General features: G+C 43.5%; 1 protein-coding gene across 2 annotated transcripts in view; it reads right to left on the minus strand.

The window, feature by feature from the left end:
* Positions 1-18,542, minus strand: part of cul9 (cullin 9) — a 230,272-nt gene that overhangs the window by 69,056 nt on the left and 142,674 nt on the right. For both annotated transcript variants that reach the window (XM_080193074.1, XM_080193073.1), the window contains exons 25-27: positions 16,172-16,343; positions 11,745-11,890; positions 6,947-7,076 (exon numbers count right to left, since the gene is read on the minus strand). In XM_080193074.1, coding sequence (XP_080049200.1) covers positions 6,947-7,076; positions 11,745-11,890; positions 16,172-16,343 — 448 coding nt within the window. The remainder of the gene's footprint in view (positions 1-6,946; positions 7,077-11,744; positions 11,891-16,171; positions 16,344-18,542) is intronic.

Here is an 18,542-nt window from a genome sequence, read left to right on the forward strand (position 1 = left end):
ACCTGCCAGACTCTCGCCCACTCACTGAGATTACCTATATGCCTTTGCAGACTTTCAGAGGCCTCTGCACCTTTTGTTCTTCCACCCAACTTGGTGTCATCTGCAAATTTTGACACACTATACTTGGTCCCCAACTCCAAGTCATCTATGTAAATCATAAACAATTTCAGTCCCAACACTGATCCCTGAGGCACATCACTAGTCACTGATCGCCAACCAGAGAAAAACCCATTTACTCCCACTCTTGACTTCTTTTCAGTTAACCAATTCTCTATCTGTGCTAATACATTACCTATAACACCGTGCACCTTTATCTTATGTAGCAGTCTTTGGTGTGGCACTTTGTCAAATGCCTTCTGGAAATCCAGATACATCACATCCAAAGGCTCCCCACTGTCCACTGCACATGTAATGTTCTCAAAGAATTCCATCAAATTAGTCAAACACGGCCTGCCCTTCATGAACCCATGCTGCGTCTTACCAATGGGACACTTCAGATACTTGGACAGTAGAGGCTCATTCTGGGGTAGGTGGGACCTCTACAAAAGGGATGGTCTGCACCTGAACCAGAGAGGTACTAATATCTTGGGGGGAAAATTTGCCAATGCTATGGGGGGGGGGGTGTTTACACTGATACAGAGGGGGGAAGGGAACCTGAATTGTAGCTCCAATGTACAGGAGGATGAGAATAGGGAGGTCATGGATAAGGTTTCTAGGTCACAGCAGTGTATTGGCAGGCGGGAGGGTGGTTTGAAGTGTGTATACTTTAATGCGAGGAGCATACGCAATAAGGTGGATGAACTTACCGCCTGGATTGGTGCCAGGGTCTTCGATGTTGTGGCCATTTCAGAGACACGGAAAGCGCAGGGACAGGAATGGTTGTTGCAGGTGCCGGGGTTCAGATGTTTCAGTCAGAGCAGAGAAGGTGGTAGGAGAGGGGGAGGCGTGGCATTGTTAGTCAAGGACTGTATTACAGTGGCAGAAAGGACGTTTGATGTGGACCTGTCTATTGAAGTAGTATGGGCTGACATTAGAAACAAGAAAGGAGAGGTCACCCTGCTGGGAGTTTTTTTATAGGCCTCCAAAACATTCCAGAGATGTAGAGGAAAGGATTGCAAAGATGATCCTGGATAGGTGCAAAAGTAACAGGGTAGTTGTTATGGGGGATTTTAACTTTACAAATATCGATTGGAAAAGCTATAGCTCAAGCACGTTAGAGGGATCAGTTTTTGTCCAATGTGTGCAGGAAGGTTTCCTGACACAGTATGTAGATAGGCCAACAAGAGGTGAGGCTGCATTGGATTTGGTACAGGGTAATGAACCAGACCAGGTGTTAGACTTGGAGGTAGGTGAGCACTTTGGTGATAGTGACCACAATTCGGTTACGTTTGCCTTAGTGATGGAAGGGTATATACCAAAGGGCAGAAGTTATAGCTGGGGGAAAGGTAATTATGAGGCTATTAGGCAAGATTTAGGATACATAGGGTGGAGTAGGAAACTGCAGGGGCTGGGAACATCTGAAATGTGGAGCTTATTCAAGGAGCAGCTACTGCGAGTCCTTGATAAATATGAACCTGTCAGGCAGGGAGGAAGTGGTCGAGCAAGGGAACCGTGATATACTAAGGAAGTTGAGTCTCTGGTGAAGAGGAAGAAGGAGGCTTATGTAAAGATGAGACGTGAAGGCTCAGGGCACTGGAGAGTTACAAATTAGCCAGGAACGAGCTAAAGAGAGAGTTAAGAGGAGCTAGAAGAGGACACGAAAAGATTTTGGCGGATAGGATCAAGGAGAACCCTAAAGCTTTCCATAGGTATGTTAAGAATAAAAGACTGGTTAGGGCAAAATTAGGGCCAGTCAGAGACAGTAGTGAGAAGTTGTGCGTGGAGCCTGAAGAGATAGGAGAGGCACTAAATGAATGTTTTTCGTCAGTATTCACGCAGGAAAAGGTCAATGTAGTCAAGGACAATACTGAGAAACAGGCTTTTAGGCTAGACGGGATTGAGGTACATAAGGAGGAGGTGTTAGCAATTCTTGAGAGTATGAAAATAGATAAGTCCCCTGGGCCAGATGGGATTTACCCTAGGATTCTCTGGGAGGCTAGGGAGGGGATCGCAGAGCCTTTGGCTTTGATCCTCATATCGTCATTGACTACAGGTATAGTACCGGAAGACTGGAGGGTAGCAAATGTTGTCCCCTCGTTCAAGAAGGGGAGTAGAGACCATCCTGGGAATTATAGACCGGTGAGCCTTACTTCTGTTGTGGGCAAAGTTTTGGAAAGAATTATAAGGGATAGGATTTATCATCATCTAGAGAGAAATAATTTGATTAGGGGTAGTCAACACGGTTTTGTGAAGGGTAGGTCATGCCTCACAAACCTTAGAGTTTTTTGAAAAGGTCACCAAAGAGGTGGATAAGGGTAAGGCAGTTGGCGTGGTGTATATGGATTTTAGCAAAGCGTTTGATAAGGTTCCCCATGGTAGGCTATTGCAGAAAATGCAGATGCATGGGATTGAGGGTGATTTAGCAGTTTGGATCAGGAATTGGCTAGCTAATAGAAGACAGAAGGTGGTGGTTGATGGGAAATATTCAACCTGGAGTTCAGTTACAAGTGGTGTACCTCAGGGATCTGTTTTGGGGCCACTGCTGTTTGTCATTTTTATAAATGACCTAGATGAGGGTGTAGAAGGATGGGTTAGTAAATTTGCTGACGACACCAAAGTTGGAGGAGCTGTAGACAGTGAGGATGGATATTACAGTTTGCAGAGGGACATAAATAAGCTGCAGAGCTGGGCTGAGAGGTGGCAAATGGAGTTTAATGCAGAGAAGTGTGAGGTGATTCACCTTGGTAAGAGTAACAGGAGCACAGAATATAAGGCTAATGGAAGGACTCTTGGTAGTGTCGACGAGCAGAGAGATCTTGGAGTACATGTGCATAGATCCCTGAAAGTTGGCACCCAGGTTGATAAGGTTGTTAAGAAGGTGTGCAGTGTGTTAGCTTTTACTGGTAGAGGGATTGAATTTCAGAGCCGTGAGGTCATGTTGCAACTGTACAAAACTCTGGTGCGGTCGCACTTGGAGTATTGCATGCAGTTCTGGTCGCCGCATTATAAAAAAGATGTGGAGGCATTGGAAAGGGTGCATAGGAGGGCCAGGATGCTGCCTGGTATGGTGGAAAGGTTTTATGAGGAAAGGCTGAGGGACTTGAGGTTATTTTCGTTAGAGAGAAGAAGGTTGAGAGGTGACCCAATTGAGGCATACAAGATGATCAGAGGATTAGATAGGGTGGACAGAGAGAGCCTTTTTCCTCGGATGGTGATGGCTAACACAAGAGGACATAGCTTTAAATTGAGGGGTGGTAATTATAGGACGGATGTCGGAGGTAGGTTCTTTACTCAGAGGGTAGTAAGGGCGTGGAATGACCCGCCCGCAGCAGTAGTGGACTCGCCAACTTTAAGGGCGTTCAAATGGTCAGTGGATAGGCATATGGATAACATTGGAATAGTTTAGGTTAGAGGGCCATTAGATTGGTTCCACTGGTCGGCGCAACATCGAGGGCCGAAAGGCCTGTACTGCGCTGTAATGTTCTATGTTCTATATGCAGATGTCTTGCTATTTCTTCCTTGATGATAGATTCAAGCATTTTCCCTGCTACAGAAGTTAAGCTAACTCGCCTATAGTTACCTGCCTTTTGTCTACCTCCAGAGGATTGGAGAAAAACAAAGGAACAACATTGGCTAAAGAAAGATAGAAGAATAATCCAAATAATTACAGGTCAGTGAGCCTTACATCAGTGATAGAGAAATTATTGGAGAGGGTTCTTCGAGACAGGATTTATTCCCACTTGGAAATAAGTGGATGTATTAGTGACAGGCAACATAGTTTTGTGAAGGGGAGGTCGTGTCTCACAAAATTGACTTTTTCCAAGAAGTGACGAAGATAATTAACAAGGGTAGGGCAGTGGATGTTGTCTACATGGACTTCAGTAAGGCCTTTGACCAGATCCTTCACGGCAGACCGGTGCAGAAGGTGAAGTCACGTAGGATCAGAAGTGAGCTGGCAAAGTGGATACAAAACTGGTTCAGTCAAAGAACATAGTAACAAGTCTCACAACACCAGGTTACAGTCCAACAGGTTTATTTGTAGCAAACGCCACTAGCTTTCGGAACTGGCTGTTCCTTTGTCAGGTGGGTGGGAATTCTCTTTAACCTGGTGTTATGAGACTTTTTACTATGTTTAGCCCAGTCCAACGCCAGCATCTCCACATCATCTCGGTTAAAGAAGACAGAGGATAGCAGTGAAAGGGTGCGTTTCTGAATGGAGAGCCGTGACAAGTGGCATTCCTCAGGGATCAGTGGTGGGATCTTTGCTGTTTGTAATATAGATAAATGATTTGGAGGAAAATGTGACTGGTTTGATTAACAAGTTTGCAGACAACACCAAGGTTGGTGGATTTGCAGATAGCGATGAGGACCATCAGAGGATACAGCAGGATATAGATTGCTTGGAGACTTGGGCAGAGAGATGGCAGATGGAGTTTAATCCGGACAAATGTGAGGTAATGCATTTTGGAAAGTCTAATAAACATAGAAAATATACAGTAAATGGCAGAACTCTTAAGAGTATTGACAGGCAAAGGGATTTGGGTGTACAAGTACACAGGTCACTGAAAGTGGCAATGCAGGTGGCGAAGGTAGTGAAGAAGGCATACGGCATGCTTGTTTTCATTAGCATTGTGTTTAATAATTGGCAAGTCATGTTGCAGCTTTATAGAACCATAGTTAGGTCAGAATACAGTGTTCAATTCCGTTGCCACACTACCAGAAGAATGTGGGGGCTTTGGAGAGGGTACAAAAAAGATTTATCAGGATGTTGCTTGGTATGGAGGGCATTAGCTATGAGGAGAGATTGGAGAAAGTTGGCTTGTTCTCACTGGAATGACGGAGGTTGAGGGGCGACCTGATAGAAGTTTCCAGGATTATGAGGAGCATGGACAGAGTGGATAGTCAGAAGCTTTTTCCCAGGATGGAAGAGTGAATTACTCAAGGGCATAGGTTTAAGTTGCGAAGGGCAAGGTTGAAAGGAGATGTACGAGGCAGATTTTTTACACAGGTGGTGGGTGCCTGGAACATGTTGCCGGGCAAGGTAGTGGACATGGATATGGTAGTGACTTTTAAGGTGCATCCTGATAAATACATGAATAGGGTGGGAATAGAGGGATATGGTCCCTGAAAGGGGTGGGGGTTTTACTTAACTTGGGCAGCATGGTCAGTGCAGGCTTGGACGGCCAAAGGGCCTGTTCCTGAGCTGTAATTTTCTTTGTTCTAACCCTTTGTAGTTTTTTTGCAGTCTTCTGCCAAGCTGTGGTACACCCAGAAAGGATGCTTTTTATGGAACATCTGCAAAATTGGTGAGACATTGTAGTGGACATGCCAAATTTCCTTAGCATCCTGAGAAAGTGGAGGTGTTAGTGGGCTTTAAAGTTTATTTATTAGTGTCACAAGTAGGCTTACATTAACACTGCAATGAAGTTACTGTGAAAATCCCCTAGTCCCCACACTCCGGCGCCTGTTGGGCACACTGAGGAGGAATTTAGCATAGCCAATGCACCTAACCAGCATGTCTTTCAGACTATGGGAGGAAACTGGAGCACCCGGAGGAAACATGTAGACACGGAATGTGCAGACAGTGACCCAAGCTGGGAATCAAACCCCGTCCCTGATGTTGTGAGGCAGCAGTGCGAATCACTGTGCTGTCCAACTATAGTGTTGGTATGGAGTGACCAGGACACATTGTGATCTGGCCACCTGGGAACTCGAAGGTCTCCACCATTTCTACTTTGTCCCCGTTGATGTAGACAGGGGCATGTCCTCCACTTCCTGAAGGTGATGACAATCTCCTTTGTTTTGTTGACATTGAGGAAGAAATTATTGTTGTCGCACCAGTCCATCAGATTCTCTGTCTCTTTCCTGTACTCCATCTTGCCATTGTTTAAGTTCCGACCCACAACAGTAGTGTCATCAGCAAACTTGAAAATCCAGTTGGACAGGAATTTAGCCACACAGTCATAGGTGTATAAGGAGTAAAGGGCTGAAGACCAATGCTGAGGATAATCATGCAGAGCACCAACGTTGAAGATAATCATGTCGTTGCCTATCCTTACTGATTATTAATCATGTGAGAACAGGAAGAGAAGCTATTGCAAGCTATGATTAGACAGATGAGAATGGAACCACATAAGAGCAGTCCCAGTTAGTTGGATGACAGTGAAGGACGTTAGCAGAGAATGGCCAGTTCAAGGAGGACAATTTACCTTTGTCACATTCACAAATTATGGTTTCACTATATATCCAGCAACTTATCAGAAAGTCTAGACATCCTAATCACATACCTGCTGCACAGATATAAAATTCTGCTGCTAGATTATTCAGCAAAGACATTCACAGTTTCAAATAAAATTCAATCTATTTTATTAATTACAACTAAAAAGACAATTGTACATTAGCTCTCTGCACAAAGCCATGGGTTATGGAACTAAGTATTTAACCTGAGTGTGGTCATTGCTCTATCTAGACTGAGGCAGTTTCAGCTAAGCAGCAGTTAAAGCTCAACAAATCAGTGCAGTAAGTCTTACTGGGGAATGCAAAACCAAGTTAACTTTTATGTTCAGCCATTCCTCCTCACTGTCCAGCAATTCCTGACAGCAAATATGGTCGGTCTGTGATTCTCATCACAGCTGAACAATGTACTGACCCTCTCAATCTCAATTACACATCAAAAGGTAACAGTGAGGCTGTCAGCACCAGTACCAAAAACTGGATCAATATCTTCAGGAATAGGAGGAGGAAACTGGAAGAATAAAACACTTCTTATACTGAAGTACAACTTAAACAGGTTGGTGCAGGAATACTTGAATGGATTCATGCCTATAGTTGGCAGAAGTGTACATACCTTTGAGTTTATTTTTGTCAGCGCCAGGTTGTACGAGGATGTCATTTTCTCCTATTAGAGGTTCCAGTGCGTGACTAACCAAAACTGGGGACAATCCTGTCGATTTCAAGATGGTCTCCACAGGAACTTCCTTACAGGGAAAAATTAAAAGAAAGTGGAAAATGCTTGAATCCGAAATCCTGCAGCACAGAAACTCACACAGTCTGTCACTGCAGTCACAGATATCAGTTCCTCTCATTCCCTAGCTCTTTCTCTGCAGCCCTGAATTTATTCTTTAAGTATTTATCCAATTCCCTTCCAAAAGTCAATATTAAATTGCCTCAAGTGCCCTTTCAATAGAGCATTACAATCATAACCACCAGCTACATAAAGACTTTTCTCATCTCCTCTGTCAATGACCCCAAGTCTGTGACTCTGGTTACTGACCCTTCTGCCAGTAACATCAGTTTCTTCTTATTTACTCTACCAAAACTCTTTACAATTTTTATCACGTACTAAACCTCCCCATAGTCTCCTCTGCTCAAAGGATAACAATCCCAATTCCTCAAGTCTCTCCACATAACTGAAGTCCTGCATCCTAATAAATCTTCCAGCAAATCGTACTCATACATAGTAAATTTCCATTGCGCCTGCTGCAAGATCTTGAGATCCTAAAGTTTGGATAAAATAGTGCAGCTGAGGTTTAACCAACAATTTACAAAGGGATAACTCACTTGCTTTTGAACTCTATGGTGGGCGTTTCCAGCCTTTCACACCAGTGGGATCTTCCAGTCCCACCTGTGTTCCCAGCAGCAAGACAGGCGAGCCACACAAAACGGCACAGACATTGGAAGACTGCAAGATTCCACTGCCAGAAATCAAGCCGGGGGGGAGGAGGAACGGAACATCCCACCTATGTCTCTATTTGTATAGTCAAGGATTCTTTGATTGAAACTTGACCTGCTGCCTTCCAAGATTTATGTACATGGACCCCGAGGAGGTCTGCTGTTCTTGCACTCCTTTAAAGTGACAACATCTCATTGATAGAACATAGAACATTACAGCGCAGAACAGGCCCTTCGGCCCACGATGTTGCGCCGACCAGTTAAAAAAACAATGACCCTCTAACCTAAACCAATCCCTTTTCGTCCATAAACCTATCCACGGATCTCTTAAACGCCCCCAAACTAGGCGCATTTACAACCGCAGCAGGCAGGGCATTCCAATCCCTCACCACCCTCTGGGTAAAGAACCTACCCCTGACATCCGTCCTATAACTACCACCCCTTAATTTAAAGCCATGCCCCCTTGTGCTAGCTTTCTCCATCAGAGGAAAAAGGCTATCACTGTCCACCCTATCTAAACCTCTAATCATCTTATATGTTTCAATAAGATCCCCTCTTAGCCGCCTTCTTTCCAACGAAAACAACCCCAAATCCCTCAGTCTCTCCTCATAGGACCTCCCCTCCATACCAGGCAACATCCTGGTAAACCTCCTCTGCACCCTCTCCAAAGCCTCCACATCCTTCCTGTAATGTGGGGACCAGAACTGCACACAGTACTCCAAGTGCGGCCGCACCAGAGTTGTGTACAGTTGCAACATGACGCTGCGACTCCTAAATTCAATCCCCCTACCAATAAACGCCAAGACACCGTATGCCTTCTTAACAACCTTATCTACTTGATTCCCAACTTTCAGGGATCTATGTACATACACCTAGATCCCTCTGTTCATCCACACTATTCAAAGTCCTCCCGTTAGCCCTATACTCAACACATCTGTTATTCCTACCAAAGTGAATTACCTCACACTTCCCCGCATTAAACTCCATCCGCCACCTCTCGGCCCAGCTCTGCAACCTGTCCAAGTCTTCCTGCAAACTATGACACCCTTCCTCACAATCTACCACACCTCCGACTTTGGTGTCATCAGCAAATTTACTAATCCACCCAACTATACCCTCATCCAGATCATTAATAAAAATTACAAACAGCAGTGGCCCCAAAACAGATCCCTCAGGCACACCACTCGTAACCGAATTCCATGACGAATATTTACCATCAACCACCACCCTCTGTCTCCTATCTGCTAGACAATTCCTGATCCAATTTCCTAGATTACCCTCAATCCCATACATCTGCATTTTCTGCAGAAGCCTACCATGGTGAACCTTATCAAACGCCTTACTAAAATCCATATATACCACGTCAACTGCCTTACCCCCATCCACCTCTTTGGTCACTTTTTCAAAATAAAGTTGATATTAACTAATCCAATCAGCATAGGTAAAATTTGCTTCTCAATACAATACCTCACCCAAGGATTACACACCATCCTATTCAGAACTCTGAGTACCCACTTCGTAACACCACCTGAAAGCATAGGGAGGTACTTCCAAGCCAAATGATAATACTTTTCAAATGGATTTTGCCAGTCAGACCCTGACAGTAGCATTTTCAAAGAGAAATTATAAACCTCTTAGTGTTTTCAACATAATAAAAATGCTCATGATCTTCTGAGTACTATAATGCAATCACATTTTATCAGTATTGCTCCAAAGGGCTTTTGTTCAAATTATCTTAAAATGCATTTTAAAAATGATCAAGACCTAGTAAGTAACATTGGTCTTTATTTCAAACGGAATAGAGTATAAAAATAGGAAAGTCTTACTAAAACTATACAAGGCACTAGTTAGGCTTCACCTGTGAATAGTTTTGGTTCCCTTAGCTAAGGAAAGATAGATATAATGACACTGGAGAGAGTCCAGAGAAAGTTCACTAGGTTGGTTCCAAGTTTGGAGGGATTTTTTTATGATAGGTTGAGTAGGTTGTGCCTGTCCTCATAAGAGGTGAGAAGAATGAGAGGTGACCTTATTGAGGCATATAGGCTGCTCAGGGGCTTGACAGGGGGGTAGCTGCTGAGAGGTTGTTTCCCCTTATGGGACAGTCTAGGACCAGGGGGTCTGAAATCAGAGTAAGAGATCACCTATTTAAGACAGCGAGGAAGAGGCTTTTCAGTCTCTGAGGGTAGTGAATCTGTCGAATTCTTTATTGCAGAAAGCAGTAAAGGATGGGTCATTAAGTTTGTTCAAGGTTGAGATGGACATATTTTTAATCAGTAAGGGCATCAAAGGTTGATGGGGATATGGCAGGGAAATGGAGTTGAGGACTATATCAGATCAGGCATGATCTCATTGAATGACAGAGCAGACTCAAATGGCCTACATCTTATGGTAAATCATAGCAAATTTACACATTACTTAATAAAAATGAATTGTTGATGGAAAATTTCACAGTAAACATCCCAAAATGCTCAACAGAACTGCTCATGAGCTTTGTCTACAAGCAGTGGGACAGAGACAGAGCGAGAGTGAGTGTGAGTACTGCAGCACAGTGGGAATTCGGTACCAAGGGAAAAGGGCTTTTTGCTTATTGTTCTTTGCTAATTTTTTAAATCTTCAGTACGGTCTTGCCCTGCTGGAACAATGGATGCTACAGGGGAGGAAGCTGATTGCTAAATAGTTGGGATGGTCAGACAAGTATTTGCTACTTTTACTGTTTATACCAGGTAAGATTTTTATACCGGGTACCATTTATAAGGGCTATATTCTGCAGTAACGAGGCCAGAAGAGAAGGGCCCCTACAGTAATTGATATTATTTGATATGGTGGATCTTCCAAAGGTTTAATTTAAAGGGTTAAGTCATGGCAGGAAAGCTGAAAGCTGAGGTGTGCTCCTGAAGCTCCATGTGGGAAGCTGGAAACATTTTCAGTTCTTGGGGCCAGCATATGTGCAGGAAGTGGCTCCAGATGCAATTCCTGAAAGCCCAGGTTCCCAAGCTAAAGAGGTGGCTGGGTTCATTATGGAACATCCGCAAGGCAGACAGTAGCTTGGATAGCATGTGACGCGTGGGTCACAGCACAGGCTCAGACTCCACAGGCAGGAAGGGAATGGATGACCACTAGGCCGAGAAAGGGGACTATGTGCTAATGGGGGAATCTCCTCTGGCTATTCTCCTGAAAAACAGATATACCTCTTTGGACGCTGTTGAGGAGAGTGGCATCTTGAAGTAAAGCAGCAATAGCCATTTAGTTACACTCTGGCTGAGTAAGAAGTGTGGGATGGCAACAGTTATAGGGGATTCAATTGTAACAGGAATAGATTGGAGTTTCTGGAGCTGCAAACAAGACTCCAGGATGGTAAGTTGCCTTACTGGTGCTAGGGTCAAGGATGTCGTGGAGTGACTGCAGAACATTCTGGAGAGGAAGCATGAGTGGTACACATTGGAACAAATGACATGGTTTAATAAAAAAGGATGAGGGCATACAAAGCAGAATATAGGGAGTTAGGAGGAAAGTTGAAAAGCTGGACCTCAAAAGGTAGTGATCTCAGGACTACTACTAGTGGCACCAGGGAATCCCACTCAGGATGAAATCGGAGGTTTCCGGCATGTATGTTTTCACGGAGTTAGATGTTGTTCTTGGGGTAAAGGGGGATCCAAAGATATAAAGGGGGAGGCGGAATCAGGATATTACGTTGGATGATCAGTCATGATAATAATGAACGGCAGAGCAGGCTCGAAGGGCCTATTTCTGGCCCTATTTTCTATGTCTCTATGGTCCACGGGATTTATTCAAAATATGTTCAAATGTCGCATCGTCATTAATGATAAAATAAGCAGTCAGTTATGAAAACGTTTAAGATGCAGGACAGATCTATGGCTGTGGTACACAAAACAAGAACACATTACTGAAAGTCAGCAATGATAGAGCTAGAACTTCAGAAATGCTTCTATTCAATATAGACAGTATTGGCTTACCTCCCACTCATTAAATTGCAGCAGGATGTACATTTGCAGAGTGGACACGTGCAAAGTCAGTGATCCATAGGAAATGATAGCATGACCCAGCCACGTCCACTGTAACCGGCGAGGCTTTGTGCTGCTGAATCCATATACATTCTGGCCTGGGAGTGCAAGGATAGAAATCAGAGGGTGAATTTTGTAATAAAGGATTTGGAACATTACAATACACAGAACTTTCATTCCTCCACATCCCTGAGGCAGAGATAAGCTTCTTGAACCTGAGAGTGATTGCTGGACAGAACAATGAAAGGAAAGTAGAAATAATGAACAGAAAATGCTGGAGATACTCTGGCAGCAGAGCATATCTGTGGAGAGGAAAACAGACTGATTGTTTCAGATTGGCGACTATTCGTAAGAACTGGGAGTGCTTCCAGTCACATCACTTTCCTCAATAACCGTCTGCGGCCCTGACTCATTCCAAGTAGATTCTAACTCAAAGTCCACCCATCATATTCCGATCCTTCCTTGATTGGAGATATTTCCCAGAGATTCAGTGTTCCTCAAACCACTGTTGAATCCATACTCAATGCTGTGCACTACTATGTGAATCTAGACATCCATACTCAACATTGTACATTACCACATGCACATTTTTGATTTTTTACCTCAGCACCACTGACTATTTCAAAACTATCTTGGTCCACATTCCACTCATCCTTCACTTTAACAAAATATATCTTGCCTTCCATTCACACATTAAGGTCTGCAGGCTTTAACAACTCATGGATACAGTTGTCCCACCAGATCCCTCTTCCACATCATTTTCCACTAACCCCATTCCTTCGTCCAACTCATCCCTTGCCGTGTCTTCACAATCCCCTGACTCTGAGTGATTAGTCCTCAGCAAAAATCTTTGTTTCCTCCCAGTCCAAAGATGTGCAGGTTTGGTGGATTGGCCATATTAAATTGTCCCATAGCATCCAAAGATGCATAGGTTAGATGGATTAGCCGTGATAAACATGGAGGTTACAGTGAAGGGGCAGAGGAGAGGGCCTAGGTAACATACTCTATCAGGGAGACAGTGCAAATTCAATGGGCTGAATGGCCTTCTTCTGCACTGCAGGGATTCCTTGATTCAACTCGGACAACAATTCATCAATACTCCATATTGACTCCACCTGACCAACATCAATGCTGTGAGTGGACTTCCAGCTTTAACTCTGGACCCCTTTCCATCATCATCCATCTATTTCCTAATTGCTATCAGGTTTTAGATAATCTAATTTTGATGTAACCAGGCTTTGGCAAGAAAGTACGAAAGATTGTGAAAGTAGCCCAGTCCATCACGCAAACCATCCTCCCATCCATTAAATCTGTCTACGTTTCCCACTGCCTCGGCAAAGCAGCCAGCATAATTAAGAACCCCACAGCCTTGGACATTCTCTCTTCTACCTTCTTCCATTGGGGAAAAGATACAAAAGTCTGAGGTCATGTACCAACTGACTCAAGAACAGTTTCTTCCTGCTGCCATCAGACTTTCGAATGGACCTATCTTGCATTAAGTTGATCTTTCTCGACACCCTGGCTTTAACTATAACACTGCATTCTGCACTCTTGCATTTACTTCTATATAAGCGGTATGCTTTGTCTATATAGCGCACAAGAAACAATACTTTCCAAAATCGAGAATCTATTTGCCAGATTTTTGCCCACTCAATTAACATATTGGAGCCTCCTTGTGTCGTCTTCAGAACTTGCTACCTACCTCTCTTTGTATCATCAGTAACTGTAGCAACCATATTTGCATCCAAGTCATTTATATGAATTGTTAAGAGTTCAGGATCCAACAGTGATCCCTTTGGGACATGATTTATTGCCAACCAGAAAAAGACCCATTTATGCCTACTTTGTTTCTGGTTAGCTCGCCAATCTTCTATACCAGCCAATACGTTACCGCATACACTAGAAGCATTTATTTTAAGCAATAACCTTTGATGTAGCACCTTTCAAATGCCTTATGGGATTTAAATAAAGTACCCTTTGTCTACAATATATGTGACCACTGCAAAGAGCGCCAATAAAATGGTTAAACATGATTTCTCTTTTGTAAAACCATGAGGTCTCTGTCTGATCACCTTGAATTTTTCTCAATGTTCTGCTACAATGTCTTCAATAATAGCTTCTAACATGTTCCCTACGACAAGCAGAACGAATAACCTCAAATTGGTTCTCATCACACTCAGAATTGTTCAGCAAGTGTTGTCCAATGGCAGATTCACATTTAATGTTCAAGAAGATATTCCAAGTTTTGTAAACACAGGTTGGTTGAGTATAGTCATTAGTGTGCCTGTTGTGAACATCCAAGGGGATGTGCTGTTGATATGATCTGCTGCCAGTTGCTGGCACGTACATGTCATTGCACTGACACTAAAGTCTATATATCACATTACTGGTGTGTGGTAGGCAGAACATCTTTTTAACTGATAGTAGCAGCGTGAAATGGACTCTCCCACTATCTTCCAAAGCGGTCACTGTAAGTAGCAAACCCAAATGTTTAATCCCACTCTCTCAGCAACCTTCACACCCAATGCAGCTATTGGGGCTAATCTTGCCATCTCCTCTTGTCCCTCTCCTGGTTTCTATATTCTCCAGAACTACAACCCTTCAGGATATTTGCACTCATCTAATTCTGGCCTCTTGAGCAACCCCAATTTGAATTGCTCCAATGATGGTCACTCACTTCAGCTGCCTAGGCTTTAAGCTCTAAGATTTCCTCCCTAAATCTTGCTCCTTTCTTCCTGTAAAACACCAGGACTATTATTTGGAGCAAGCTCTTAGCTATCTGCCCTAATATTGTCATATGAGGCTCGGTATCTAATTTTGTTTTATAACTCTCCTGCAAAGCTTCTTGCACATTTTATGTTAAAGCTATCATATAAATAGAAGCTACAGTTTATTCTTTCCTCCCCCATTTTCTTGGCTGGTTTACAAACTATCACACCTCCAAGCACCTCTAATTCTGACAAACGATCATTGATCTGCGAGTTCCAACACATGCCATGAGATGCACTGAGCATTTCCAGTATTTTCTCTTGTACTTTGTTCTTGAAAAGGAAGAATTGAGGTGGATGGGAAACTAAAGGTGCGAGTATTAAGAAGGCATCAGATCAGCAACCAAGAGGACAGGAGCATGTTGTCTGAACGGACTGCCACCAGTAGTTATGCAGGGAAAGCTGGGAACGGGAAGCCTGGTGTTAGTGAGCAGGGCTATAAGGAATGAAGTCAAGACAAGAGGAAAGAAGGCCAGAGGATTTTGAAATGGAGAACACAAGTTCTGAAATCAATGCACTGGTCACACAGGGATTATCAAAGTTCCGAAAGAAGACAGAGATGATGTGATTTTGTGAAGGTGAGGAATACAAGGGCAACAAAGCTTGCAAAATGACAACTTCACCCCACAGATCTTTCTTTGGTGCATCAAAACATAACAGCTTTTATTCTCCTGCAGGATCTTATTTATTTCAGAAACATGTAGACATAGCATCTCAGCTCCAATCAACTGCTCTTTTGATAGCCCAAATGTGAGCATAGGAGATCACTGTGGATTATCAATTAGAGTCTGTATCATTGTCTCACTCATATTCTATTACTGTCTCCTCAGGAAAGGGACAGTACAAACTGGAACAACAGGGAGAGATGGTGGCAAAGTCGTAATGTCACTGGACTTTTAATCCAGAGAGCCAGGTTAATGATCAAAGAACAAATTACACCTGGCAAAACTTAAATTAATCAATTTTTAAAAATCTGGAATAGAAAGCTAATCTGAGTAATGATGGTCATGAAACTGTCATTGACTATTGGCCTTTAGGGAGGGAAACCTGCCATCCTTCCCTGGCCTGTGTGTGACTCCAGACTCACAGCAATGTGGTTGACTGTTAATTGCCTCCTGAAACGGCCTCTCAAATTATTCAGTTCATGGGCAATTGGGGATGAGCAACAAAGGCTGGCCTTGCTTAAAATGCTCAAGTTCCATGAAAGAACAATGAGCTATTAAGAATGGTGACAATCTAGGATGAGAAGCTTCATAGGTTTGGCTTGAAATTGTACAAACTGGAGAGCTGCTCCGCATAGATGCTGAAATTTAGAGAAAAATCTCTACGCAGAATCATATAGTCCAGAAAGTCATTCAGCTGATTGCACACGCCATCTCTGAAAGAGCTATCCAAATAAGGCCATGCCCCACCTTTTCCCCATAGCCCTGCAAATATTCCCTTCTCAAGCATCTTCAACTATCTCTTGGATTAAACAGCAATGTAATTACTGTCTCTGGGCAGCAGGTTTACAATTCAATTGGATTTAATTGTTGGTATTTGAGCTTTCATTTCTTCTTCTTGATTCCATGCACAAAAGACAAGCTTTTTGGATTTGATTCATCAACTCACTAATAGTGTAGAAGTCAGAAAACTCCTCCAGGAAGTTGCTGAGGGCAGGTGGGAAGAATGCTCTGGGATTGTCATGATAACAGAGAAAAGAGATGGACCAACAACGTGGAGAAAGCACAAGGACTTTCAAATCTGTTTCTTCTTCTGCTATGGATGGCTGGTCTTCCATCATCTGTACAAGACAAGAAAGTTCACTGTAAAATGTATCTGTGTGTAAATACAACAAGTTCATCATCGTTAACATAGATTGGCTCTGAGCCACAAGATATTACATAAAATGTACAATGCTAGTGTTTTTACTCAACACAAACCACCCCCCATTCCACATCCTAACCTTCCTAGTTTTATCCTCGAACATCTACTTATCATCAAAGAGCTCAATTAGATTTCCTCCAAGCCTGCTTTTTTCAATCTTTCAATTTGTTCAATATTTTTCAATTTTTTTCAATTGCTGTAATCTCTCTGTTCTGTAACATTGTGTGAATATTTTTTACACTTGCTCCAGTGCTCCAATGTCTCGTTTATATGCACTATCCTAAGAACTGCTCCAGTAGGTCAGTTTTGATCTAAAAGGAATAATAGTGAAGCATAATGGGGAGGGAGGGGAAGAGATTTAGGGAGGAAATTCCACAACTTAAGTGCAGCTGAAGGCATGGTTACCAATGGTGGAGTGATTGAAATTTGGGATGTGCAAGAGGCCCGAATTAGAGCAGCACAGAGACTTTTCAGGCTGGTAGCTTTGGAGGAGGCTACAAAGATTGGCGGAGCGAGACAATGGAGGGAATTGCAACTGTCAACATTGAGGTGCTGCTGGGAGACTAGTAGTTTCGTGGGTACAGGGTGTTGGGCCAGTCAAACCTGATGCTGCCTATATCCTGGCTTGAGTTTCTATGAATTACGGATGGACGGCCAACTAGAAGAGCACTGGAACAGTCATATCTAGAGGTAACAACGACAAGGAGAAATATTTCAACAGATGTGCTGAGAGTTGGAAGAAGACAACCTGCAGAGAGGAAAGAAGGTGGTCTTCATGATGGAGAGGATGTGTGCTCAGAAGTTTATTAAGATCAAATATGAACTACAAATTAATTCAGCCTCAGGCTATGGAGAACGCTAGAGGTGGTGATTAAATTTACTTACTAGTGTCGCAAGTAGGTTTATGTTAACACTGAGCAAAGTTATTGTGAAAATTCCTTAGTCACCACACTCCAGCGTCTGTCTGAATACACAGAGGAGAATTTAGCATGGCCAATCCACCTAACCAGCATGCCTTTCAGACTGGGGAAGGAAACTGGAGCACCCAGAAGAAACCCATGCAGACACAGGGAGAATGTGCAGACTCTGCATTGGCAGTAACCCAAGTCAGGAATCTTACCCACGTCCCTGGAGCTGTGAGGCAGCAGTGCTAACTGCTGTGCCACCCAGATGCGAGGGAATAGAGGTTGTGCCTGGCCCTGGCAGGTTTAGTGGCAGGTGGGATCAGAGAGTTCAGCAGGAGGCAAAAAATCAGGAACTTGTTGGTGTAAAAATAGTTTGAAATTCTCCCAGCGGTGGGTTAATGGCATTGCCTGGTGACATGAACACCATTTGCATTCATTTCCATCTCATAAATGCTCATTAAAAGAGGTCTTTGTTGAAATCCTGTCAGGTCTTCTAATGTTATGTCACACCTGTGCAAATCATGCCAGAATTAAACCCTCCTGAAAAAGAGTGATGTGTACAAGGTGAACTTCAGTTTGAGATGAATGCAACACACATAACTGAGCTGCCGTGGTGCTGCACTGCTCCTGTTGCAGTGAACACCACTCCATCAGAGCAGACCTCCTTGTGCTCTCCATGCTATGTTGCGGATCTCATGAACCCTCCATTCCAACCGGAGATGGGGAGCTGATAAAGACAGTGGACACAATGTGGAAGGAGGGCTGAACAAGATGTGTGGTGGGACTAGGCAGAAGGACAAGGAAGTGGATGAAGATGACAAATAACGGAAGGCAGAAGGAAGACAGGGAGGAAGGAAGATGGATCCCAGGCTCCATAAAAAGCTCACAAACAAGGTGGGGGCGGGGGCCGTCAATCACATTGTTTACTAGGAGGGGAGGAATCCAGACTCCAGATAGAGATCCACGTGGTGTTGGGTTCAGGGAAGGGTGGGAATATAAGAACATAAGAAATAGGAGCAGGAGTAGGCCATCTAGCCCTTCGAGCCTGCCCCGCCATTCAATAAGATCATGGCTGATCTGTCGTGGCTCAGTTCCACTTTCCCGCCCTCTCCCCATAACCCTTAAATCCCCTCTCTTATCAAGAACCCATCAACCTGCTTCTTAAAAATATTTAGCGAGGCAGCCTCCACCACTTCAACGGGCAGAGAATT

The sequence above is a fragment of the Carcharhinus amblyrhynchos genome, chromosome 7, assembly GCF_965287045.1.
Source record: "Carcharhinus amblyrhynchos chromosome 7, sCarAmb.v2.hapA, whole genome shotgun sequence".
Classification (NCBI taxonomy): Eukaryota; Metazoa; Chordata; class Chondrichthyes; order Carcharhiniformes; family Carcharhinidae; genus Carcharhinus; species Carcharhinus amblyrhynchos.